This window comes from Antennarius striatus, chromosome 13 (assembly GCF_040054535.1).
Source record: "Antennarius striatus isolate MH-2024 chromosome 13, ASM4005453v1, whole genome shotgun sequence".
NCBI lineage: Eukaryota > Metazoa > Chordata > Actinopteri > Lophiiformes > Antennariidae > Antennarius > Antennarius striatus.
This window is the reverse complement of record NC_090788.1, coordinates 12,676,167-12,703,305: the sequence shown is the minus strand read 5'-3', so window position 1 is coordinate 12,703,305 and position 27,139 is coordinate 12,676,167. Positions and strand designations below refer to the sequence as shown.

General features: G+C 39.3%; 1 protein-coding gene across 2 annotated transcripts; it reads right to left on the bottom strand.

The window, feature by feature from the left end:
* Window positions 1-776: 776 nt before the first annotated feature.
* gabra6b (gamma-aminobutyric acid type A receptor subunit alpha6b) lies at window positions 777-26,882 on the bottom strand. Of its 2 annotated transcripts, none has more exons than XM_068331978.1 (10): window positions 26,710-26,882; window positions 26,441-26,559; window positions 26,018-26,085; window positions 25,037-25,257; window positions 24,438-24,520; window positions 24,048-24,191; window positions 23,722-23,874; window positions 17,426-17,703; window positions 10,428-10,684; window positions 777-4,115 (listed from the first exon to the last, which is right to left on the bottom strand). In XM_068331978.1, the coding sequence occupies exons 1-10, from the start codon at window positions 26,796-26,798 to the stop codon at window positions 4,103-4,105; spliced, it is 1,425 nt and encodes a 474-aa protein (XP_068188079.1). In that variant the 5' UTR covers window positions 26,799-26,882; the 3' UTR covers window positions 777-4,102. The 2 variants fall into 2 exon arrangements, with proteins under 2 accessions (XP_068188079.1, XP_068188080.1); XM_068331979.1 differs by having other exon boundaries at window positions 24,072-24,191.
* Window positions 26,883-27,139: the final 257 nt, after the last annotated feature.

The following is a 27,139-nucleotide window of genomic DNA, read 5'->3' as shown; positions in this document are numbered from 1 at the left end:
CAAGCCACATTTCTACTGTTCTCCTAAAACATATTTAATAATTTTTAATTTCTAAAAAAAAAATACTGATCTGAAAATTAAGAGCACACTCTAGTTAGTACATACTTCAAATGCATGCATACATGTTAGTTTGTACAGGCCCCTGTAGCACAAGGGGCCTGTAGGCATGCAGGGGGAGCAGCCCCTTTGTGGAGCGCCCAAATGAGCAACTTGTAAAGGGGGACGGCGTCTTTCTCAAAGGCGCATCAACAGTGCTCCGGAGTCGAGCTGACACCTCCCACTGTCAGCTCACACTCCATGTGTTTTTTTGGGTGGGAGCAGAAATCGAACCACCAATCTGAGGACCATTGGATGTTCTACTCTACCGCCCGCTCTACCACTGAGCCACTGCCGCCCGTAGCATTATTAATCAAATTATTACAATAAACATTACGAGTAGTAAAGAAATTACATTCTGAACACAGCGGCATTTAAGCACAAAATGAAAATCATTTACGCTTGTTCAAGAAAGTAAGAAGGAAACTGGTGAGATTACGTTTTGCATGTGACTTTCTGCATCAAGACAGACTGAAATAATAACCCAGAAATGTAAATGAATGAATGTGTTCTGATAAGTGTTGTTCATTACATATGAAAAACTGAAAACAGATTACACCTTACTACAAAGATTTAAGCTCCCACAATGTGCACATTTTTAGACTGTATCTCTGCTGCGTAGTTGTAGTTACATGGCAAAGGAAAGAGAGAAACACACTATCTATCTACATAATCTGGCTTTATTCAACATAGTAATTTACAATCATGTGGTAGAATTAAGTCAATTGGATTTATGTATTACCTGGGAAAAAGGACCTGAATAAAAGAATAATGTTGTCTGCTATGATAAACACAGGTCATACTTATGATGAATAAAATTAATGGAAAGGAAATTGTACAAGAAAATATGGACAAAATAAATACTTACATACAAAATCATGGACTGTCAGTTAAACAAATGCAAAGTAGTACAGAGCAGCATATCAACAAGCAGGGTCATACATTTGGAATTCAAATAGCAAACCTACAAAAGCATATTCACAAACTATACAGAGACAATGTCTTCATTCATTATCTTCTAAATTGTGCCCATTATTTCTATGCAAATAACAGAAAAAATTGCAAGAATAGCAATGACAAAGTGAAACATTAAAAAAACTCATGCCAGTAGAATGAAATAAGATATTGAAAGGGTAGTGTATGTCTGCAGTCACCACAGCAAAATAATTCTTGATTTCACATAGTTCATAACCTTATACATTCAGCAATCCTAACAAGCAAATGAAGAGTCAGAGGTCATGCAAGTGCAGGTCTCATGATGGTGCACTAGAGCTGAACAGCTTTGGGCTGGGACAGGAGGGCAAATTGACTGACCCAAAAGCAAAAAGGTTTGGTGATGAAAAAAAAGTGTACACACACATCTATACACAACGTCTACTTAAAACTGAAGATTAAAGTGCAGAAACGCTCAGCTGCACCTGCAGGAGGGAGACAGTTGGTGCTCTCAGGCTCTATTTGGGTTTAGCCAACACTGTTCTGACACTCTCTGGGTGTGCTGGGTTTACCACAATAGTGTGACATATGAGGCAATACAGACTGAACTGATCCGAAGAGGTTTGCATCAAAGTCAGAGGGGAGACAGTTGAAGGATACACAAAATATCTGACACAACCTTACCTTCCCATTTTATGACTAATGACACTAAGCTGTAGTGAGACTAATTTCAGTAGAAACTATTACAATGGTTTACATAATTTAATACAAACATCAGAGTTTACCTTGTCATACTGCAGAAAGCAAATGAAAGTCCTTTGCATCGACTAGAATCTAAGGTTTTGCAGATATATTGAATACTGGTGAGTTGTTGTTTGCAAGTTCACGAATGCCTTGCAACTTTTAAAAACAGGAAATGAAAATACATCTTCATTAGAGGTCCATCAGGAGTTTAGATTGCATTTTCTGTTGCATAGCATATCTTGTTGAAAACTGTGTTTGTGATGTAAAGATTTAATCATGGTTTTTCAAAATTTAAAGCGTTAATAAAAGAAATACATGTAATATGAGTGAAGGAAGAGCTTCCTTGCCTGCGTCAAGTGTGCAAGTCTAGACATAAACAAGAGGAGACTTTACAGCGGTTGTACATAATGTTTTTGTGACAGTCTGTCATTACTGTAGGCTATTTCCAGACTACTGCAATGTTTTTGTGTAGTGTACAGAGCCTATATTCATAAGACACATCTTTAATGGTAACATTCTCAGTGATGATTAATGTAATATGGAATCACACAACACAGCTTATTTATAGCTACCGCATGGCATTAACATGTTACCCTCCCTGCTGAATTGGAAATGGTTTATAATTGTATGCAAATGTACAGAAGTTAGTAATAAACATGTTTTGGCATTTAATATAATTGATGACAAACGGTTTCAGTTTTGGTTTTTCTAGAACTAGAAATGAATTCAGCTGTCAAATTGCAAACTAGTACAGGAATCATTTGACTTCAGTGAAAATAAAGACATCATATAGATGCTAATTAAAAAAAATTACAATGGTAGTGGGGCAGGTGGCACAGTGGTTAGTGCTGCCGCCTCACAACACGGCGGACCGGGGGCGGACCGGGGTTCTCCGGCTTCCTCCCACCTCCAAAAGCATGTGCTTCAGGTAAATTTGCCCGTAGGTATGAGTGTGAGCGTGCATGGTTGTATGCATGGTTGTGTGTGGCTCCATGGTGCACTGGCGTCGTGCCCGGAGTGTCCCCCGTCTCACGCCCTATGCCGCCGAGATGGGCCCTGGCTCCCCGTGACCCGCTGCGGCGGATGTAACGGTGGTAATCTGAAGTTGACTGACTTGACTGACTGACAATGGTAGTGCATGATGACCAGAATCTCTGAAGTAATATGACTTGTTGCCAAGATACATATGAAGCCATCACATTACTAAATGGCAACTTGGGTTGGGTTGTGTTCGGCTAGCTAAATATTTTTTCCCTTCACAATAACAAATGCCTGAACTTTGCCACACATTTCAATCCATTGTGTTTACATCCATGGTGCACTGTTTGATGAATGTCACAAATCTTGCCGCTCAAACTAATTCTCATGTCGTACACGCCCACAGAAACCCTTTGTTTTCCAACAACATTGCAGAGTTTTCTGTTTCTGTCATTTTTCCTAAAACTGGCAACAGACGGATCACAGCTTTAGGCTATAACAAGTTATTTATGATAGTCATTAAAACATCCACTGATGTTTTCTGTTCCCGTGTGTAGGAAATCTAGGCCATATATTACTAACACTGTGAGAAATATGGAAAACAAAGTGCACTGTAAGTGAGTGGCACTTGTGCATGCTAGTGTTTTTCTATATTTGCATGTGCATGTTTCTCCTGTATGTGCATGTGTCAGTGAATATTCAACTAGGCTAAAGTATCTTTGGAACAGACTATACAAATCCTTTAAAGATTTTGCTTCACATGCACTATACTCCATCAGCGGAGAGAAATTTACCCAGTGAACCAAAACATTTTGCAAATGGGTATTGTGGGGAAAATGTGGAACGGAAACAGAGTTTAATAAGAACGACTTCCTGCATGTCAGTCAGCAGCAACTTTTGAAATGTCTTCTTTGCAAAGAGATTTGTGAGATTAATTTCATGTGTGGAAATACATGCATGCAGAGTTAAATACATCAGGTCAAGAATTGTCTCTCTTTTCTTCTGCATTTACATTTTCCCCCATCTGCGATGTTATATAATACAGGATAGGTGCTGAAAAAGTATTCTCATATGTACTTTTCATATTATTTGGGGGGAGAAATAAAGGAATGACAGACATCGAGAGATGCACCTGTTTAAAATGATGCCAGAACCCGCAGCCCACAGGCTGTGAGCTCACCTGTCAAGTTGGCAATAGGAGCTGGTTCATCACACTCATTTTCCAAAGGGATACTTAAAAATAAACACAATGCACTCAGGCTACATAAAGGGGTGCTTGTTATTTTTTTTTCATCTATTCATTGTATCTTTGTGTGCTGGGGATGGCAGAGGATTTCCAGGAACCTTTGGTTTAGATATTATCCCTGAAAGAGGGGAAGAAGAGAAATAAAATTACAATTAGTGACTTGTGTGCATTATGGGTTGTTAAGGAGCACCCCGATACACTGTCTAGGGTAAAGGTTTTCTCTCCACATTATGGATATATTATCTTATCATATTTAAACATATATATTTAAACATATGCATAAAGACGCCGACACATACTACATTTCACATTTGTCCACATCAGCCTGCAGAAAGGCACAAATGCACATGGGTATGGTGTAACTACACCCTCTAGTTCAGTAGTGTTGTGAGAGACAGCATCCTTTCCAGGCTGAATATATCATTTCAATGTATTCAATCCCTTGCTGCCAAAGTTGTTTACAAAGACCTCGTGAAACTTAGAAGGCAACCCCTGCCATGCAGTTCACACCTCCGCTTCTTTAGCCTCATGAGTTAAAGTAGGAGACACTTTTTGATAGCATCTAGATCCATTTCCAGCCAGAAAACTGACAATACTTCTTTCGACACCCCCCCCAAAAAAAGAACACACACACACACACACACACACACACACACACACACACACACACACACACACACACACACACACACACACACACACACACACACACACACAAAATAAATAAATAACCCCAACAGCTTACTGTGTGGTTTAAGCTGAAAAAAAAAAAGGTAAGGAAAAAGTCTGAGGTTGCTGTTGTCATTCATTTGCAAAAACAAAACAGTATTGCTAAGCTTACATCAAAATATGGCAAAATATGATTCACGGGTAAAGTCAGAAACAGTGCTACAGTGTCAGAAGCACTATGACTAAAAATCATAGAAATAAAATGACAAATTAAAAACAGATCTATATTACCTGGCTGATCCTGCTAGTAGCATATATTTGTCTCAAAGATTAAGTCATGCAAGTCTAAGTACACATGACTCCTACAGTAAAACTCTTTAAATGTTGGCTGTTTAAATCAACTATGGTTTATTTCATTGCTCTACCATTGCTTGTATAACTGAAAATTCTAGTGCTAAGTGCTGACCTCCAAGGATATATGCATGTATCAGACCCTGGGGTGGATGAGTTACCTCTGTGAAGGATGCCAAAAGACAATATTTCTCTGACCTTGTTGTTTCGAACTCACACACACCTCGTGCATTGTTTAAAGTCATTAATTCTGCTCTGAGGCCACCACCGACTGTTGGAACTGACACCTCTGCACTGTGAAACTTTTCTTTAGGGGAGGCAGCGGCTCAGTGGTAGAGCAGATGTCTTGAAGACAGATCGCCCAGCCATCGGTGGATCGATTCCCGCTCCCGCCAGAACATCCACGGAGTGTGAGCTGTGGGAGGCGTCTGCTCTATTGGGGCGCACTCCAGGAAGCTGCTGCCCGTCACTCTGCCTCCCAATGTACAGCTTGATGTTGTGTTTGTGTACTAACTGCATGCTTTGAGGCCCCCTTGTGTGCTGTGGTTGTTTCAGGGGACTGTACATACGTACATACTGTGTGTGAAAAACTAACACAAAAATGTAACAAATATACACCTGAGTGACAAATGTAATTTCCCCAAGGGGATCAAAAAAGTGTATCTTCTTCTTCTAGCTTCTTCATTAATAAAGTGTCTTCTGCCAGAGCACTTGTTTCACATCCATCCACTGACCTTTCAGTCTCAGCCTCCTGTACTACAGTGTTCGATACATTTGAAGCTGTGACCCTGCCTTATGTACAGGAGATAATCATTTGAAGCCCTCTGGTTCTCCTGAGGATGCTGTTCCTCCTCGACTTTTTAAGGAAGTTTTCCAGGTTGTTGGTCCATCTTTTCTTGCTGTTATTAATAACAGTTTGTCTTCTGGAGTAGTCCCTGTCAATTTTAAATATGCTGTTGCTTTAAAAATCTGGGCTGGATCCCACGATAATGACACATTTTAGACCCATCTCTAAATTGTTTTTTATTTTGAAAATCTTAGAAAAGATCATATACTCCCAGCTAATAGACTTTTTAAATGATCATAATATTTTAAAGATTTTCCAATCTGGTTTTAAGCCATAGCACAGCACTGAATCAGCACTTTTAAAAGTTTTTAATGATATATTTTTAGCGACCGACTCTGGTCATTCTGTTTTACTTGTACTCCTTGATCTGACCGCAGCATTTGACACGGTGGACCAGGATATCCTGATTGCTCACTTGGAGCAGTGGGTGGGCATTTGTGGCACAGCATTCAAGTGCCTTAAATCATATTTATCTCAGAGGACATTCTGTGTCAGTCTTGATGATTGTGTGTACTCCACTGCCCCTCTCTCTTGTGGGGTACCCCAGGGCTCTGTGCTTCACCCTCTGTTATTTTCCCTATACTTACTCCCACTTGGTACAATTTTAAGAAATCATGGTATTTCTTTTCACTGTTACATTCAAACCTGGATGTCCCTGAATTTTCTTAATTTTAATCAAAAAAAGACTGAAGTCATGATCTTTGGTGGCACTTCTGAAACCCCGTGATCAATCTTGATTGGTTGGCAAGGTACAACAAGACAGTAATGAACAACTTGGGGATAAAAATGGATATAGAACTTAAATTTGACAGCCAGATTAAAGCAGTGGTTAAACCAAGCTTTTTCTAGTTGAGGCAGTTGGCAAACTTAAACCAATTTTAGGAAAAAAACATTTTGAGACAGTAATCCACACCTTTATGACCACTCAGCTGGATTACTGTAACGGACTTTATGTGGGGGTTAGTGGGTCCTCCATTCCCCGCCTTCTACTGGTCCAGAATGCTGCTGCACGCCTTTTAACTGGATCAAGAAAGTACGAGCACATTTCACCGATTTTAGCTTCACTGCACTGGCTGCCAATACATTTTAGGATTCATTTTAAAATCCTTTTATTTGCTTTTAAAGCCATAAATGGCCTCGCCCAACCCTACCTCTCTGAGCTACTTCACCTGTACACGCCTAGCCGATCTCTCAGGTCACCTGACGAGCTGCTCCTCACACAGGCTTAAGTCAGGTTGAAGCTCAGAGGGGAACACACTTTTTCGGTTTCAGCTCCTAAATTATGGAATGCATAATTTGCTCCCACTGCATATCAGGCAGGCTTCTTCACTGTCACATTTTAAAACTCTTCTTAAAACCCACCTCTTTTCCCTGCCGTTTGACACCCTTTAGAGTGTTTTGTGTATTATTTTACATTATTTTAATTGTTTTTATCTTATTTTATTTCCACTTTTTAACTTATTTTAAATTGTTTTATTGGGTTTTTTATTTTGATATTTTATTTAACTGCAGTATGTTCATGGTTTTATGGCGCGTCTGTTTTTGTTATCTAGTTACTGTGCAGCGCTTTGGAAACCTTGTGTTTATTTAAATTGTGCTTTGTAAATAAAATGGATTGGACTGGATTGGATGGGATTCAGGTGGTAAGAGAGTTGTTTACTTGTCGGAGGCTTGGTGGTTCAAGCCCGAGTTACCCCAATTCGCATACTGATGCATCCTTGAGGAATATAATTAAACCGAACTTGCTACCCAAGTGTGTTTAGTCCCCATTGCTCCTAAGGTATGAGCCAAATGTAGAGTACACATTGATATAAAATTGTCTGTGATGATAAAGCATCTTCAAGTGTCTTCATGTCTATTATTATTATTGCAACCACACCGCACCCCATGAAACAGCTGCTCTGAAATCCCACTAAACTCTTGTACTATACATTTAATGATGTAGAATGGAAAAGAAGAACTGTTTATACAGGTTTATAAAGGTTTGAAGAATATTGCACCGCTCTTTTTTTCCAGAATCACTGCTGCTGATACCTTTTCAAATACTGGTAAAGGATAATTTTATTTGAATAAAATATTTGAAAATGATGACCTACAAGTTTATCCCTTCAGACCTAAGATATGAAAATAGCATCTGGTGTCTCAGTTGCAGGGCACTGCTTACAGATTCATGTCCCATTAGACACACAGTACACAGCAGTGCTTTCATTATGAAAAGCATTTTATTTGCATTTTGGAAACATTCTGGTTTTCAAAATTATCCCTGCTCTTGCAGAACTTAAACTTGTGACCTTTTACTGACTGCCATTTCTCGGTTTTCTCAGTTTTAGCTGTATCTGCTCAAGCAAACAGACGATTCCGTTCCATGAAATTGATCATTAAGATTCTTCTCTGTTCTGAAATGGCTACATTGATGGTATGTAGATGAAAAAGAGGTACATCACTCTGCTAATCTTGTTGGAACGTCCTGTATTATCCAGTGGTGAACTGCTTGTTCACCACTGGACAGAGCATGATAGAGGGAGGGGAGAGTGACAGAAAGATTAAGTAAAAAATAGAGAAAGCAATTGTGTGAGGGATACTAGGCGAGAGACGAAGCATATATGTATTTCATGAGAAAGTCAAGGACAAAGAGCAAACCTCTTGTGTGAAAACAAGTTATCTCAGTAAGAATTTTATGAAAGCTCACATATCTACACTTTAGTGTAGAACTGGACACACATGTAAACCTGTGTGAGGTTGCATTTGAACAAGTACATACAGATGAGGTGACAAAGGCAGATGTTACTATTCCCATGAGGCTACGGAGGGAAATTTGATAGATAGGGTAATGCTGTTTATATTGGTCTTCCTCACTCCTAGACTGAGGGACCTGTAATTGAATGATCTTCACATCAAAATTACAGTTGTGCCCTGCAGTTAAATATAGGAATTGAGTTTGAAACAGCATTTAGTGGTTTCTGATTTATGAGAAACAATGGGCAAGTTGTTTTTTCAAGTCTAGCAATAAAGAGGAGTAGCGTTTATCATCCGCTTCACCCACTTTGACACACATGCACCAGTCAGCCCGCCAGCCAGCCACAAACCAGTCAGCCAACCAGCTGGGGCCCCTCACGGAAGGAAGTGTTTTCAGCAAATTTGTTTCCTTCATGTCTCACAATGAATGGTGCTATTCATTAAAATAGCCTCCAGTCGGTAGGCACTGCTGCCACGGCACATTTATACACTTGTCTGCCTGTATTCTCAGAGAAGTAGCACACACAACACACACGAACACACACACACACACACACACACACACACACACACACACATGCACACAAAATGTTTTCTTCTGCTCCAGTTCATCTTTGCAGAACCTTCTAAATTAAAAGCAAAGACGTGAAAAAAAGGAGATTGTTCTGAAGTTTCTGTTGCGTGTACTGCCATCTGCTTACAATTAGGACCAATGGAGCTACAGTATTTTTTTTTTCAGACAACCCACTTTTCTTTAATGGATATGACATTTGGATTGTGGTGGGTCCCACTTAAGGGGTCACATGTGGCTGATGCTGTAGAAGGAGAAAATGTGGTGGATTGTACAGTAGATTTTGATCAGCTGTAGATCACTTAACATAGAAGGGGAACATTCATTATCACAACTGGTGTCCATAATGGCTCATGTCAGAATTGGAAATCAGGTTAGTCAGGAGTATGTGTGCGCAATGTAAAATCTTATGTGCACTTAATTCAATAAGTAAATAACTAAATGCATCTTGTTTAAACACCGGAGCAAGATGCATGGCAGTAGGTAATTCCATTATCATTCTTTTCTGGATGTACAACAGTAAGTGAAAGAATCCCTCTTATATGACAAGATCTATGTGGAAGTCCACACTCGGCAGCTCACTTGATTCATTATTGTCAGTATTTTAAAATGGTTTTGTTTAAAAAAACAAAAAACATCCATGTCTAAAAAAATTGCTAATGTCAATCAGTTAAACTGAAGGAGTTAAATTACATCTTCTCGCTCATTTAGACTGTAGTTTACTGTGTACAGACACAGACACGTAAAAGCAAGACACAAAATTTTGCCTGGTGGTCTTATGTTGCACTTATGACTCAATGACTCAGTCAACGGTGAGTATTCAGCTAACATATTTGGAAAAGCCTCATGGTAAATCATTTGAGTTGCAAATATGAGAGCCTTGTGTGGCTGCTGAATTATATATGGTCTGTCAGTCTTGCAAACACACATCAAAAAAGGAAAAAGAACGTAGAACACATGCACATGCATGCAGGCTCTCTCTCTCTCTCTCTCTCACACACACACACACACACACACACACACACACACACACACACACACACACACACACACACACACACACACACACACACACTCGAAAAAGGCAAGTTTCAGCAACTATAACAGCTATGTTCTTTAAACATTTAAAATGTATAATAGGCCATTCAGTTGCCTGTTTTGATTAATTTGGAAAACTACAGTAATATTTAACCAAACCCATTATATTCAATGAAGATGTGCTTGAATTATTGGTTCAAAACATGCCATCTGTTTACCTGGACATCTCCATTGTGTCCTTAGTTAGATAGACAATCCAGTAAACCAGGTTGAAGGCGCCAAAAGAAAGTGGGAAAAGGATGCGAGAGTATTTGTCGATGATGCTGGTGCCAGTCAGAACATTGTTGGCTGGCATGGCTGAACCCTGCTGCAGAAAGGCGTGGGCATTGACAGGTGGGTTTGGGAATGTTTTTGCAGGTCGGTCGAACAGCGGAGCAGAGTTCAACCTTTTCTTCAGCATATTACTGGTATCCACCTGGGAGAGGGACAGAAGGACGAAATACAGTCTGCAAAATGAAATTCACATAAAGGAGAATATTGCTGGGTGTATGAGGTACTATGTCATTTGGGAAAAATGTATGAAAATAGCTAAAAGTGATTCTCGCTAAGCTGCTGCAGCATTGACTGTATCGAAGAAGAGTAAACACATACAAAACATATAGGCAGAGAAACAACTAGCGAAGAAAAATCTATCCTGATATATAGTAGTGCCACATTTTCTCAGTTTTGCGACTATCTGCATTTTTTGGATAGTGGGTGGGAGATTTCTGCAAAAACAAGTGTGTAGAAAGCCAACGAAAACAACTGAAAATCAATTATGTCATGTTTTTGTTTTATTTAATTTCAATGAATCCACTCCATGAGGATAGATGCAGTTGTGAGAACCAAACCAATATACTAGACAAAAGAGACTCACAGTGGATTGACACGCGTTTATTGCTATGGCTCATCACCTTTCAGTAGACCATGAGATGAGGAGTCTGTATCAGGGTATATCTGGGGAATACCTTACAAAGTACCCGATTGGTCACTGGAAATGGTCCATAGGTATGGGTGTGTGCATGAGTGGATGTCTGTCTGTGTGGTCAGCTGGGCTTTACTCAAACAACACCTGCTACTTGTACTTTTGATAAATAAATAAGCAAATGAAGATGAGACAATTACAGTCATCTCTTCTTCAAGATGATGAATGAAGGAGAATGATTCATTCATTCATTCATTCACAGCAACCACTTTACCTAAATTGCATGTTTTTGGTGGTGGGAGGAAGCTGGAGAACCTGGAGAGAACCCATGCAGATTCGAAGAGAACATACAAAATCTACACAACCCTTTATATTCCTTCAATTTCAAACAAGTCAAAAACCAATCTAGATTTGGATTTGACAGTAAATTACACTGTACAAGTAATTGACTCCTTGAATTTTAGTAAATGAAAAAGTTCCACGAATCCTACCATACCGGTACCCCCCCCCCACTCTCCATAAATTTTGTCTGAAGCGTGACAAATATGCTGTCACTATTCTAATTTAACTCAATGCCAAAAAAGCCTTTGATAGAATTAAATGACCTTTCTGTTTGCATAACTGGACTGGTTTGATTTCAGTCTACTTTGTAAATGGTTTAAATTGCAACACACTTATCCCACTGCTGAAATTCGTACTTATAGTATTTTTTCTTGACTGTTAGTATTAATAGAGAGGTTTGACAAGAGTGTCCCTTGTCATCTATTTTTTTTATATTATCCAATGAGCCATTCACCGTGAAAGTTAGAGCACACCAGTATCACTTTCTCCAACCTAAACTCAAAACATCCATCCATCTGACATCAGACACACTAATCGTATCTTCTTCAGCTGGTTTTCTGCCTCGTGGATCACAGGGGTTGCTGGAGTTTGTATCAGTTGACTTCAGGTGACAGGCAGAGTATGACAGCATGAGTGAAAGTCCTAAATTACCTTATAACTACATCCCACTACAAAGCGGTGATGTATTGTAATTGTCAGTGTTTGTGTGTTTGTCCGTTAGACTGTCATTCCTTCCGTCTGTAAGTCCACCAAATATCTTCGCAGCCGTTGCAGTTAGAAAGATGAAACAAAAAGCAAAATGGGATGATGACCTTGACCTTGAGAAAACTCTGTCAGGGTGAAATTTTAACTTTTGTACACTCAGGAACTGGATAAGACAGGAAAACTAAGGAGAAGGCCAGTGTAAGACTGAAGATCAAAACTACTGCTTTGATCTATGAAAGTCGGTCAGAGCACTAGCTTTGATCTTTGACCTTTGTAAGTACTGTAGGTCAGGGTAAAATTTTGAATTCAGGAGTGTCGCAGGATGTTGCAGTCTCTGATGCATTTGTCCTTGTTGCACCTTAAAATGCATTTAATTCTGTACTTACATTATCTACCTGTGCATAACTGGCATCCGCTAAGGGCATTAAATCATGAATGCCCAAGAAGTTTCTGCTATTAAATTTAAATAAAAGTTAAGTAATGGTGCCAGGCTAAAAACATCTCAGAAATGTTTGTTCTAGGGATTTAGTCAACCTAGATGGCATTGCCTTGTCCACTAGCACCACTGTCAGGAGGCTTTGGATTATCTTTGATCGGGACCTGTCCATCACTGTCCACATCAAATAAATTGCATTCTTTCACCTTCAAAGTAGTGCAAAAATCAGACACATTTTAATCCAACAAGATGCAGAAAAGGTAATCTATGCCTTTTTTACTTCCAGGCTGGATTACTGCAACTCATTACTGTCAGGTTGCCACAACAACTCTACTAAGCATCTTCATTCAACTGATCCAGAATAGCAGCGCTGATGGTGTTACTATTTTAAGCAACACCATTACAAACCCTGTATAATTTTTACCTTATATAATACACCCAACAAAAAGTAATTGCCATCAAAATATGACAATACATAATAAATTACGTTGGTTTTCTTTTATTTTCCACTGCAACATGCTAACAAAATGAAAGAGGTCAAGAGGCTGAGACAGGATTTTTTATGCTTTGGGATTATTCTGTATACTCCTGTAAAAATTGGTTATTAAACTGTTACAAATCTCTACCTGAGGGACCCCCTCAAAAATGCATGGTTACCAATCTCATAATTAACCTTTTTTTGCCTTTGAATCACAAATTGTATTGATCTTGCCAGTGGGTTCACCAAATAGTAAAAATAAGGATAACATTTTGCTACATGCCTTTGTCCTAAGGCTCACTTCTAAAATCAGTCTTTATCTGGCAGAAATCTGTTGATACCTAAATAAATGCAAGGACAATAACAATATATGAGTAGACACTTTAGTTTTTTACTGGACATGTGCAACTCTGAACAAATGTTTCCATCATAAGGTAGTGAAAAATAATTGCTTACTGAAAATATTGATTGGACTTTGTTAAAACAGACGGTCTTGAGTCCACTGAGGTGTAAAATCTGCTCGTTCAGTTTCTCTGGTGTCACACCATCAACCTCACAAACATGCTAGAAATAAAACAGCAATCAACACTCATCTAGATGCAATCATTTTTGAAGTATCATCTATCTTTGCAAATTTACTTATATGCATATGCAATAGTACTATTGGCATTAACACTCCGCAGAACTAAAAATATGTAATGGCTTTGTTAAAAGTAAATATGAAAGAGGGGCTGTGAAAGGATTTGGGTTAACTTCATCTAACTTAACTTAAGGTTGCTCATTGCTTAATTACAGTGTGTGTACAGAGTATTACCGTTGCTGGGTTACAACATGGATTCTAACTTCTGTTTAGCTATCGTTAATTTGAAGTTTCATGTTAATTTTGTCGGTGTTCAAAGCTCCAGTAACAACTATTGTAATTTATTAAAGGACATTTTATTGCAATGGTTGTGTGTAGCATGCTTGCTACTTGTACATGTGCATGGGCGTGTGGGTGGAATGCATATTTATGAGCTATTGTTATTGAAAGAAGCCTGCTTGACTTCCTGGTGGTCAAACCCCAGAAGGATCAGCTCCTGTTCTATTGATTCACCATCAGACCCATGCTGACACACACACATACTCACACACTCACAAACACACACAGACACACAGGCATGCACGCACACACAGAACGAGAGAGAGAGAGAGAGAGAGAGAGAGAGAGAGAGAGAGAGAGAGAGAGAGAGAGAGAGAGAGAGAGAGAGAGAGAGAGAGAGAGAGAGAGAGAGAGAGAGAGAGAGAGAGAGAGAGAGAGAGGGAGGGTGGGAGCTGTTTTGGATAAGTGGGTTACATGGAGTGTCTGTGTGTTTGAGTGTGTGTGTGTGTGTGTGTGTGTGTGTGTGTGTGTGTGTGTGTGTGTGTGTGTGTGGTGTGTGTGTGTGTGCGTGTGTTTGTGTGTGTGTGTGTGTGAACCTGACCGTGTGTGTGTGAGAATGTGTGTGTGTGTGTGTGTGTGTGTGTGTGTGTATGTGTGTGTGTGTGTGTGCGTGTGCGTGTGTGTGTGAAACAACATTAGTCTCTGTGCTAGTATATGGCAGTAAATGCACGCAGTTCATATGTGTGGGTGTTGAGTGGGTGTATAGATCATTAATAGGAGATAGAAAGAAAGATGGATGTAAATTTATTTTCTACATGGATGCTTCTCAAACATGGTAGAATATCAGCTCTGAGATTCATCATTGGTTCATTTAGGTTAAAAGTATGATGATAAAAAAACGTGGTTAAAATACAGACACTAGTCCTAGTTTGTGTTTCTGTGTCCTGGTCTGTACTAATTACATGTGGTGCAATAACAGTGGTTCTGACAAACAGACTATCTATCGTACTGCTCTGTGGGTCAACTTACATCATTTCTGTTTTATTTATTACCTGATTCTTAGTAATGTTTTGTTTTGGATAATTACTGGATTGGTAATACTCTCTACCACATCTGTCAGAAATCACTCTTGATGCAAGATCCTTGCCTCAGTCACACGGCTACCTTCTTAAAGGGGCTGCTCCGGCGAGTAACACAAAATACACTACAGCTAAATTGAAAATCCAAAGCCAGCGAAACTAAAAAACAAACAAACATTGGCACAATTTTATGAGGACGCTGCTAAAAATGTTACACCCACATTGAATTCACATTGGTTATTATATGTAGAAAAAAACAGTTTTCATCCTCCACACCTTAAAAGCCGGTCCGTTAAAATACTGTCTAAACAGGTCCGTCGCGCAAAAAAGGCAAAAAAGGGACCTCTGCTCTAAAATATTACCCATATTCTTAAAATCTACTGTGGAAATGTAAAGTTAAACTGACCTATCTTGTAAGCGACACAAGTTTACATTTCACATGGTTTATGGCGGGCCATTTCCTATGTGGCTTTTTCCAGAGGAAACAAAAAAGCATGTCATTCATTCAACATAATCCTTTTTAAGTAAATAGTAGGGGTAAAACCTAAACAAAGCATAAATGAAAAATTTAATTGTCACAATCTGTATGATTAAAAAAAAATATAAATCTTTTTTGGCATTTCTATAGGCTGCAGATCTCCAGGTCAAAACCATTTATAGTGAAAAAAAAATGTGACCAGTAAATGGTTTGGTCTATTCCCAATGATATGCCATTGTTTTGTTTTGTTTTATTCTTCTGTGTGATGAGTATTCTCTCCTACATATTTGTTGAAAGCAATATTTTTCCATGATGCATCCCTCCCACTCTGTGTGCTCTCTCTCTCTCTCTCTCTCTCTCTCTCTCTCACACACACACACACACACACACACACACACACACACACACACACACACACACACACACACACACACACACACACACACACACACACACACACACACACACACACACACACACACACACACGCAGAGACACAAACAAGACAAAAAACAACCAGCACTGGTCCCTCAGAACTCCATCTTGCTTCACAAAAATGGTCTTTTCCAGATTTCTAAGCCCTACTATATTTTATTGTGGTGGCGGCTGCCCTCCTTCTTGTGAGCCCACAGTGATCTGCTGTATATTCCCTTAATCTATGGCTCTTATATAATCTACAACAACATCATTCACAGAGCCATTGCCTGTCTCTTCATGTCATTCTCTGTGATTATCACACAGCTACAAGGCAGAACATAGAACTGGATAAGAGGGATGGATGGATGATAAATATAATGAAAAAGGATGGATGGATGGATGGACAGAAATTGTATAGATAAGTGGACAGTATTGATGAGGCAACCATCCTTTGCTGATGAGTGAGTGCATGCATCTATATGGGACTGTCGATGTGTTTAATTGCGTGCTACGGATTATGTGAGGGTGAGTGTAATTGTTTGGCTGTGTGTGTGTCTTTGTTTGTGTGTGAGTGTGTGTCTATGTGTGTGTCTTTGTGTGTGTGTGTGTGTGTGTGTGTGTGTGTTAGTGCAACAAAGATATGTTTATGTCATGTCATGTTAATAAAGATATTAAATTGAAAAAGACTATTTCTTTTGTCCGTTGCTGTGATTTTAAATATCAGTTACATTCACCGGCTGGTCACATCAATCCAGAAACACAGTAACATATCTTTGATTGTTAGCTTGTTATCTTTCTACTGTCATTTTAAAATATTAATCTCTCTCCACTTCATGTTAATTCACTCTAGTTTTATGTGAGCCCTCTGCATGTCTTGCAGCTTCATCATTTCATCAATCCATTCAGTCATAGCAGTCATCAGCAACCCATCACCAGCAGTGTCTGAATTCAAATGGGGGATTTATGTTCCTACTGCTCTGAGCAGATGTCTCTCTGAGGTGTCTAAGTGCCAAAAACTTTTGGACAAAGGACTAATTATCACATATCATCTACTACAATAAACAATTATCCCCATACACTGTCTCTCCTTGATGAATAGTTATAATACAGTCCATACCAAACCAGTAGTGTGGTGTGTGTGTGTGTGTGTGTGTGTGTGTGTGTGTGTGTGTGTGTGTGTGTGTGTGTGTGTGTGTGTGTGTGTGTGTGTGTGTGTGTGTGTGTGTGTGTGTGTCCTGGGAGGAAAGAGAAGTTTAGGGAAAGTTTAGGTGAAACATATGTAGTTTTTGAATAAGCAAAAAAAACAATTCTCGCATTGTTTTCAAAAAATGTCAGAGCCACATTGTTAATGTGTTGGAAATGCTATAATGTGAAAAGTAGAAGGAAACTGCGAGTCAACCTGATTTGTAAAGAAGTGAAAATCAGTGTGTTGCCTGTGACACATTGGGAACGACTTACTGCAGAAACCTCTCCATCATTCCCTGTGTTTGCAGATGGAGCTGCAGCTGCTGCAGCTGCCTCCTGAGCTGCTACCTTCATTGCTGCTGCTTTCCTCAGCTCACGATTGGCCTGCAAGGTGGAGAAGTAGTTGACGGCTGCAAACTCAATCAAGGCGGAGAAGACAAAGGCAAAGCATACGGCGATGAACCAATCCATGGCTGTGGCGTATGAAACTTTGGGGAGGGAGTGGCGGGCACTGATACTGAGTGTTGTCATGGTCAGGACAGTGGTGATACCTGCATACAGGGAACAGACAGATGTAAACAACATGTATTCTTTATTCAGTAACCACTTTGTGATGAGCAGAAAAATATCCTAAGACCATGGTTTTTAATGTCTCAGGATAAATCTTTCCCAAAACATGACAGATTCAGCAGGTTTATGTGATCAGTGGACAGAAAAGGGTTATTTTATAGGAAATAGAGTAAAGCCTGGGAGTTAATTCAGGCAGACAGATAGAGCTGCACTGCATACACATACAATCACATTATAAGCCTGATTCTGCTCAATTGGTATCAAGCACACCCTCCCAACTGGCAAACTATTTAACCTGCAACTATTTCCCATCTGTCAATGCCCCTGTAGCTCTGAACGCTTATTATTGCAGCCACCACCACACTAGCATCTACCTGTAGGCTCCAGTTAGGAGTTTCTGTGTCAACATATCTGTGCACGCTGTTAAAGTTCAGGGGGAAGGAGTCTAAACTACACACCAAAACTACTCTTTGTTCTGCTGCTGTGATTCTAAACATTCAAACTCGAGTTGCCTGACTGAGCTGCTGTCATCAAAGATACAATGAAAACTGATGTACTTGTGCTGTATGTCCCTGCTTGTCTCTGCTACCTGTCCCGAACTCATCCATCAGTTTTCTTGTAGATGAGACGATTTAAATCTCATATCCTGCAAGGTTTGCTGGAGCTAACGCCAGCTGCCTATGAGTGAAAGGTGGGGTAGAACCTGGATAAGTTGCCAGTTCATCACAGGACCACACAAAAGAAAAAAAACAAACATTCACCCATTTGTATGTACAATTTGGTGTGACAATTTCACCAAAATTTAATATTTTTTGATGGTGAGAAGAATAAGTACAGAAGAAGAACCCAGAAAGATTTCAAACAGACATGGGGAAAACATAGAAACTCAGAGGAATCAAACCCGGAACCCTTTGCTGTGAGGAAACAACTGCTGCAGTTGCTCCTAACTCAAAATGTTTGTCATTAAATAACCATAGAGGGGCACGGTGGTGAGAGACCACTGTAAATACCTAAGAACAGACAAACAGACCTAAATACACAGATAAAACAATACTTTGCCACATTAGAGAATGACTGACGATAAATAAGTGTCATTCAGCCTGTCAGAGTGTCTTTTTTTTTCAAATCAGTGGTCCCTAACCCCCGGGCCGTGGACCAATACTGTTCCATGGGTCATTTGGTACCGGGCCAAACAGAAAGAAAAAATAATTTACATTACTTCCATTTTATTTATTTTGGAGTCTGAAAGATGTTTTATTCTGAAAAATAACCCAATTCTCTGTTACATCCGTCTATGTCAGTCCCAATCATCGGGTCGCGACCCGGTACCTGGTTGCGGGACATTAGGTACCAGGCAGCATAGAAAAATTTATTACCAGACAAAAGATGTTTTATTTTGAAAAGTGACATCTGTGCGGAATGACGCACAGACAAATGTGTGCGTCCATCCCGCTTGACAGGTCTCGGTCACGTAACAGGTTATCAGCCAGCCCACAACTGCGCCAGTGTTCTTCATTAAAGTCAAGGTAGATTATCCTGGAAACCCTGCTTCCATTTCTAACTTCCTGCCTTTGTGAAGCGGGATTTTCTGCAGTACCCGTAGATCAGCATTTCCCAACCACTAATTATCATTATCGTAACTATACTTATTATTATTTAATTGACTTTTATTTCCCTTTTATTAGACATCATCAGTATTTCTCCTACGTTGAATGCACTGATTGTAACTCGCTATAATTCAAAAGAAACCTCATCAGTGCAGTCACTTGAATCAAGTTTTTAATATAATTATTTGTTAAAATTATTTCGTTTACAGAGATGTTGATTATCAATTTAAGTAAAAAAGGTTGTTTATTGTCTGTTGATGTCTGATTTATTATTAGACTACAGCTGTTCTGGTGTCATTAACGATTATCGAGCAAATGAAGGTCGGTCTGTGAAAATATTGTCTTGGATGAAACCGGTCTGTGGCGCAAAAAAGTTTGGGGACCACTGTTCTTAATCATTAGATGATGATATTAGGTCCTTTTACTAAAGTTTTTCTGTATATCATGTAAAAAAAAATCATCAGTATATCTTTGGAAATTACAAGCTCAACATTCTTAGCAAACTCTACTACCTGGTGAATAATGTCAGCATCTTAAAGCTATCAGTTCTCAAATGTTGACCATCTAACCATGTCTGTTTGAGCTTATGTTTATATAGGAAAATCTTTGTTAATGGCAGTATCTTCAGACACAAATAAACGCAACTCTGTATGTGCTGTCCTGGAGCTACAGGTAGGTGGGCAGGGAGGATGTTGGGCAAACAAGTTTAGTTTACAACATCTTGACAGCCTGGGGTTAGGTCTGCACATGTGCAGCATTTTTTAAAAAAAATTGAATATGCAAATCCAAGAATTTATAGACAAAGGGTTACATACAATATCTAAAATATATAAATTATTATTAGTGATTATGGGCTGTATAAATAAAATTCATATAGTATAGTATAGAAGCATCAATGCAAAGACAAAAATAACAATAATGTCAAAAGATCATGAAGTTTAAATAGTTGATTTGACAAGGAGTGTCTTTGGGAAAAAGTAGAATTTCATGCCATGTGGCATTTCAGCTTAGTAAGGTCGGGCAAAGACATCACTCCAGTGAACTCTAATCTGTCTCTAAGCAGACTAACCCATGCCCCCAAGCTGGCACACCAATAAAGACACCAGACATCTGTAAAGATTCTAGAAGAAGCCACCCTTATAATATAAACCGGAGGAATTAATATGGAAAAAGATGATAAAATATATGTGAAGGATGCATAAATGTTAATTTATAGGTGGATGTGATTCACCATAGCCTGAAAATAGTTTGGACCATATTTAAGGTTCATGGCAGGCGTTTTGTCAAGTTATCAAATGGCAGGAAGTACAGATGTGCAGCACAATTTAATTCAAAACAAGGCACCAACTTTTTTTCTGTAAAAGAATTTCCTGAGTCTCAACCAGATTCCATCCTCATTAAGTCACAGAAAGATGCTGACAATGAATTTGCCTTTTAATGGTCCATTAACAAACCACATATCTAATTCACTTTCATCAAGCTAAAGCATACTAGCTCTGCAAAATTAGCAATGTACAAACTTGTAGGGCCTTTAATGCACATAAAAATGTCTCAAATGCATTTTTTGCACACCATTTCAGGAGCGAACGCTAACAACTGTCAGATGTAACCTCTGTTGATAGTCAGCCAACGCTGACTGTCTCAAACTCAAGCAGAAATTAAATGATTGCAAAAAAGGGAGGAGGAACATGTGAAGAAAGGCCTGTCAAGGAAGAGGGAGAGGAAGGAGAAAGAGAATGAAAGAGTGTAGGAGGGAGGGGGTGAAGCATAAAGACTGGATAGAAATAAAATGCTCAGGGCAGTTTTGTGCTTTTACAGGAAAAAAAGCAAGGTACAAATTGGGCCACAGTCAATTGAGTCTTTCAGACTTGTGCTCAAGGGATTTTCAGTTCTTAGGTTGTTGACAATCCAGTACACAGCATCCCCTGACTTGAGTGGAACACATACATGTAGCAATAGGTTTTTTTTTCTCTTCTGCCTCATTTCAACTTTCTATCTCACATGCACAACCAGCAGCATCAATGAAACATTACACTGATTAATTTTAGAGCTCAAGTGTATAGAGACTTATTGCAATAGACAAAGTTTATCACAGTTAGAGAATAAAATCTCACATATTGTTATAAAAATCTTATTTTTGGTATCGTATTTTTTGTTATACATCTTAAAAAAATACAGTGTGCCCTAGCTTCAGCCAGAGATCATTCTAAAAACACCCAATATAGAGAAAGAAACATTTTAGTTTTTTTCTTTATTCTAGAGCCAATATTGAGTGAAATGAAACCAGCAAGACTAGGTGAGGTTTATGAGTTTCCAAAGATGGGATTTCCACATGGGGACTCAACTCCCACCTGAGCACTAATGATTGGGATGTATTCTCAGAAGAAGTGTGCAGGCTCAGAGTTCTGGCTTGTTTCCAAATGCAAGCACAGTGAACCTACCACTGCCAGCAGGACTAGTCCACTCGTGTTAGATCGTTCAAAATGAACAAATGGGTATATTATCAAAAATATTTGCTGGGAATTTTTCAAAATACTGCCTTAATTTATTCCTCTTTGTTCTGTGTGGTTGTCATCTCCCTCAATCTCTCTTTCTATCTTTGTTCATGGTCTCTCACTCTCTGATCCTCAGGCTAAGGGTTGATGGCAACTGTAGCGTAATGTAATGTGAGCAAACGGAACCTGTGAGTGCTGGGAAGAGAGCCAAATAAACATCCTCCCTCTCTCCCTTGCATGACCAAATTCAAACAGGACATTTATTTCTAATTAATGCAGCTGCAGCATAGAAGAAGAGGGGGGATAGCGGTAATGAAGAGAGGTCAAAACAAGCAACACTGAGTGTCTTTCTATTTTCACCAAAGGTTGTATTTGCAGAGCTGCTGGGGTCAAGCCGTGGGTGGTGAGTCAATAAATCCAAGATTTAGCGTCTTGGGGAAAAATTTTTGAGTTACTTGGAAGCTCACGATGAAAACAAAAAAGTTGATAAACAAAAATATCACGGACTTGGGATCCCCACCTATATATTTGAATAAGCTTTTGAAAACTTCATGCTGTCCCACGCCCAACCAATCATGGCGCATCTGCCAGGAGGAATCACGTGAACAATGTAGTGTAAGTCGTTGGGTAGCAAGGCTTTTGTTGCGGTTGCAACTTTCGTCCACACGACAACACAGATATCCGGGACGAAAACACTGGCCACAGTGAAGTTTTTTGAAAACGCCGAGTCTGCGTTGTCATGTGGACGCTGTAACCGAAACTTTTTGTATTTGGGGAGTGTCTCCCTGCGACGAAAATCGCTGTGACGTTAGTGTGTGACCCGTGTCTACATGTATACACAGAATGGATGGAGTTAAAACTGGCTATTTTCTGACGTATAACAGGTCCGCGTCGAAGAAGCGTTGATAAACATTCTTGACAGTTGGATATTTGTTCGTCTGTTTCTTGCTTTATAAGTCATAAAGTTTACATATTTATTCATTCATTCACATAAAATGTAGAACTCACTGTTCAGGTAGTAAAGTAATCTAGAAGGAATATGCACTAGGATACAATACATCACCATGTCTCACGTTGTGTTGCAGCAAAAGCTTGGCTACCATCAGTTGGCTGTTGTTTAGGTGGAGCTCTCCACATTGTGTAGCAGTGTAGCGTTAGCTCCATAGAACAAGGTAGCTATTTATTCTTTTCATATGTTTGGTATGAAGTCTAATATTGTTTTATTGTGGAATTTCCACAGATTCCCACTAGGTTTTTCTAGAACTATGGGGCTGCAGTGGCTCAGTGGTAGAACAAGTGGTGGAGCGGGTCATCCAATTTTCCAAGATTGGCAGTTTAATACCCGCTCCCGCCCAAAAACACACAGGGTGTGAGCTGACAGCTCACCTCTGGAGCACTGCCGAGGTGCCTTTGAGCAAGGTGCCATCACCCCTTACAAATTGCTCATTTGGGTGCACCAAGCAGGAGCTGCCCGCCAATCTACCTCCCCCTGCATGTGTACAGGCCCCTTCTGTGTGTGTTTGTGTGTTCAGGGCCTGTACACACTAATATGTGCATGTTACTAATACTAAAGTGTGCTACTAATTTCCCCTCGGGGATTAATCGAATATATGAAATTAAATTAAGAAATAAGACACTGCGAAAGATGAACAATATACCAAGAAATATCCTGCCTCAAAGACAACACTTCTTTCATGACTTCTTGACTATATGATTTAACATTCTCCTCACAGTAGTCATCTAAGTAATTCGAAATCTGCAACATGACCTTATTATTTCATTATTCCTATCAACCATGTTAAGCATGCATTTTTTATTGGTTTGTGTAAGTTTACATGTTCATTTTCACTTATTTTTTTATAAATAGACATAAAATACAGCATATAAGAGAGCTTACCAAATACAGTCCGCGCTGGAACCGATTCCTTATTAATCCAGAAAGACACTTGGGCCAAAATGACTGTCATAATACAGGGGATGTATGTCTGAATCAGGAAGAAGCCCATTTTCCTTTGCAGATGGAAATGGACCGTCATGATGACATATTCACCTGAGTAAAATTCAGAAATTTGTCTGTTATTCCAAAAATCAGCAATGTAAATGGGGAAATCAAGTAGTGGAGACAATACACAAAAATCACTTATCTTTCACTATAGATACAATCAACGCAAGTCAAACCACACATTGGAATGGACTCCCAGTTGTAAGCACTGAGGTCTTCACCTGTATTGGATTTGAGTCTCTCACTTGATACTGTCTGACCAATGAGGTCGTACTGTAGCAAGCTGGAGGATTCTTGTGGCACCTCAACAGATGACAGAGGACCCTTTTTCCATGTGTACACAATTTCACTGATGGGGTAAGCATCTACACAGAAAAGACAAAGATATTAAAGAAAACTTAGATCCAGAATTTAATACAATTGCTTCTTAATTCATTTACGAAAGAACACATTCATGCTGCCAAGTTGTTTTTTTCAACTGGCACATTCAACTGGCACTTTCAGGTATTCTGACCTGAAAGTGAATTTTTTTGGTGACAAGATGATCACTTTAGAATAACACCATCAGTCACATCCAGTTTGACCAAAGAAATAAAAATTAAGTGACTCACAACTCCCAAACTTCAGTGGGCAAGCGTGGCCATCCATCGGGAAGTTCATGAGACGCATGGGGCACTCTGCATTTATAGTTAATCTGTCGGAATAGGGAACTCAGTTTGATTTATACTTGACAAACTGTTACTGGCTAAGTAGAAACCACTGCTAAGAAACTGAATCACTAAATGTGGCACTGTGCTTTAGAATGGTTGACACACCACCCAAAGCACAAAACTAAATGATTTTTTTATTTTTTTTATTTTGTCATTTTGTTATATAATATCCCGTACCTCTTGTAATATGGGTTAAATCAATTTCAATCCCTAAACTGCTTTAAATTGAAGTTGGCATTAAGTATTTATTTTTAAGCAATCAGTCATTTTCATGCTAAATATTTCCTCATGGAAAAAAGCTGGTGTCGTTACTATTTGAATCACTTCCAAGGCATGCTTTCAGTATCAGATGGCACATATCTTGTTTTTGGAATGGGGCTCGTCATTTCTTTTCATGTCTGTACACATTCTTGGATGCCTGTTTGTTTTATTTTCTTTCCAGGTCTGTGCTCTATTCCAGTCTTGGCTGGGTTTGGACATCGCTGTCCAGCTCTGTTTACCTCATGGTGTAGAGGATAGTTCCGTTCTGCATGATGCGGAACAGCTTGTTGGGGGTGGTCATGTTGTGAGAGATCGATCTCTTGCCATTCCGGAAGAATGTGTCTGGCGTCCAGATCTTGCTGACCATAAGGTTGTTGAGCCGCAGGATCTCAATGGGGCCCTCAAATTTCAGCCGTTCGTCAATCCATGTTTGACGGAAGAACACATCCATGGTGTATTCCTTGATAGGGAATAGAGTGCAAAGAAAATATTTATTTACATTCCACTTTTGCTTCTATATCACCAGCACTTCTGCAGCTGCTACTCTTGTTCTTACTACTATCTCCACTGCAAAATGTGGCCGCTAACAACATACTGTAATTTTTGATATCTTTATCAAACATTCTTCAAAATTGAATGCACCTCACCTTTTTTCTTTTTTCAATTTATCTTAAATATATTAATGTTGCAATTAAGGTTCTGAGCCTGTCATAGACGCTTTGGAATGAAATAAATGGTTTTGTTGCCTACTCTACATTCCCTTTATGACACACATCACGTGGCACTCGAGTAGGCTTTAAATACAGTCAAACAGTATCTAAAGCGTAAGGCTTACACAGAGTACAATACACATACAGTGCTCAGCCTATCCCATGTCAAGACTTGCAAACCTATCCCATCTCAGCATCAGCCACATCTCTCTCTCTCTTTCTCTCTCTCTCCCGCCTTCTCTCTCAGGCTCTTTGGCCCAGGGATTGTCAACCAGATTAAAATCCTAAGCTGCACTAATGACATCCAACCCAACGCTGGAATACTGAAGGCTTGGAGAACCATGATTTCATGTGGAATGAGTTACTGGAAAAACTACATACAGTATTATTGGAATGTTCATGCATCGGTACCACTAGTGTTAAGTAAAGGTGAAACATATATTCAAGCAGCCAGTGAATAAGACTTTGAATCATGAGTACATGTGTCAGTAGTTTGTACAGGTTACATACCATCTCAACATCTGAAACCGGACCAAAGCTGGTGACAAAGATGTCAGTTTTGACCTCTGTAACTGGACCTACAGCAGAATGATAACAAGAAGCTCTGAAAGAGTAGCTTTGATTTGTGTTTGTGTTGATTTGTGTTTTTCATAGTAAGCCAATGTACCTATATGTAATTTACAGCCATTACAAACTGCAACATGACAAACACAATTACTTTTTAAGGAAAAAAGTACAAAACTGACTTTAAGATGATCTTTGCATTCAGTTTTTCTCATGACTGTTCATAATTTTATTTGAATTGGTAAAAGTAAAATATTCAAGCAATTCAGCAACGAAAATAAAGTGAAAGTTTAGCTTCTAATGAAAAAAAAAATCGATAAAATCATATGTGCTACAACAAAATACATCATGACATGGTCATTAGCATACCTCCAAATCCAGGTCTCAGTCTGTTATCATATCCATCCAGTAATCTATCCAATATACGCGTGATGTTATCTAAATAGATACTCGTCTCACTGTGCTGATTTCCCCAAACACTGCTCGCACTGTAACCAAAGTACACACAAACCAAAAAAAGACAGAAAAAAAAAGAGATGAAAATACACGACATTTCTATATTGCGCATCCATCCAAAGAATCTGACTCTGGTGCGTAAAAGTGCGAGAACATACGGAGAAAAGAGTTGACATACTCACCAAGACAGGAATAACCAAGTTAAAATAAAAGCCATGCCTCGCAGACACCCCACAACTAGAAATCCCTGGTCAACTTTTAAAATCAACATAGTCCATCATTTAAAACATGGCACGGCTCGCGTCTTCCTTTAGTTATTAACCGAGCGACGATATCGCGCCAATCCAGCACGACTTGACACCCTTTCTAGTGCGGTTGCGCCCGCCTCAGTCGGAATCGTTCAGCAGGAAAAAAAAAACTGAAGAGTTTCCAAGAGTGAGGAGGAGGGACGGGGGAAGTTGGGGGGGGGGGGGTATTAGTAAATCGAAGCATTTTAGCAGAAAGGAACCGGACTGATATTTGAAAAAATGTTCGTGGAAATGCTGTCGTTTGCTGTGACAATTTGATTGGAATGTTGAAGTGAAATATGGTGACAATCAGAACGGGGGTGGG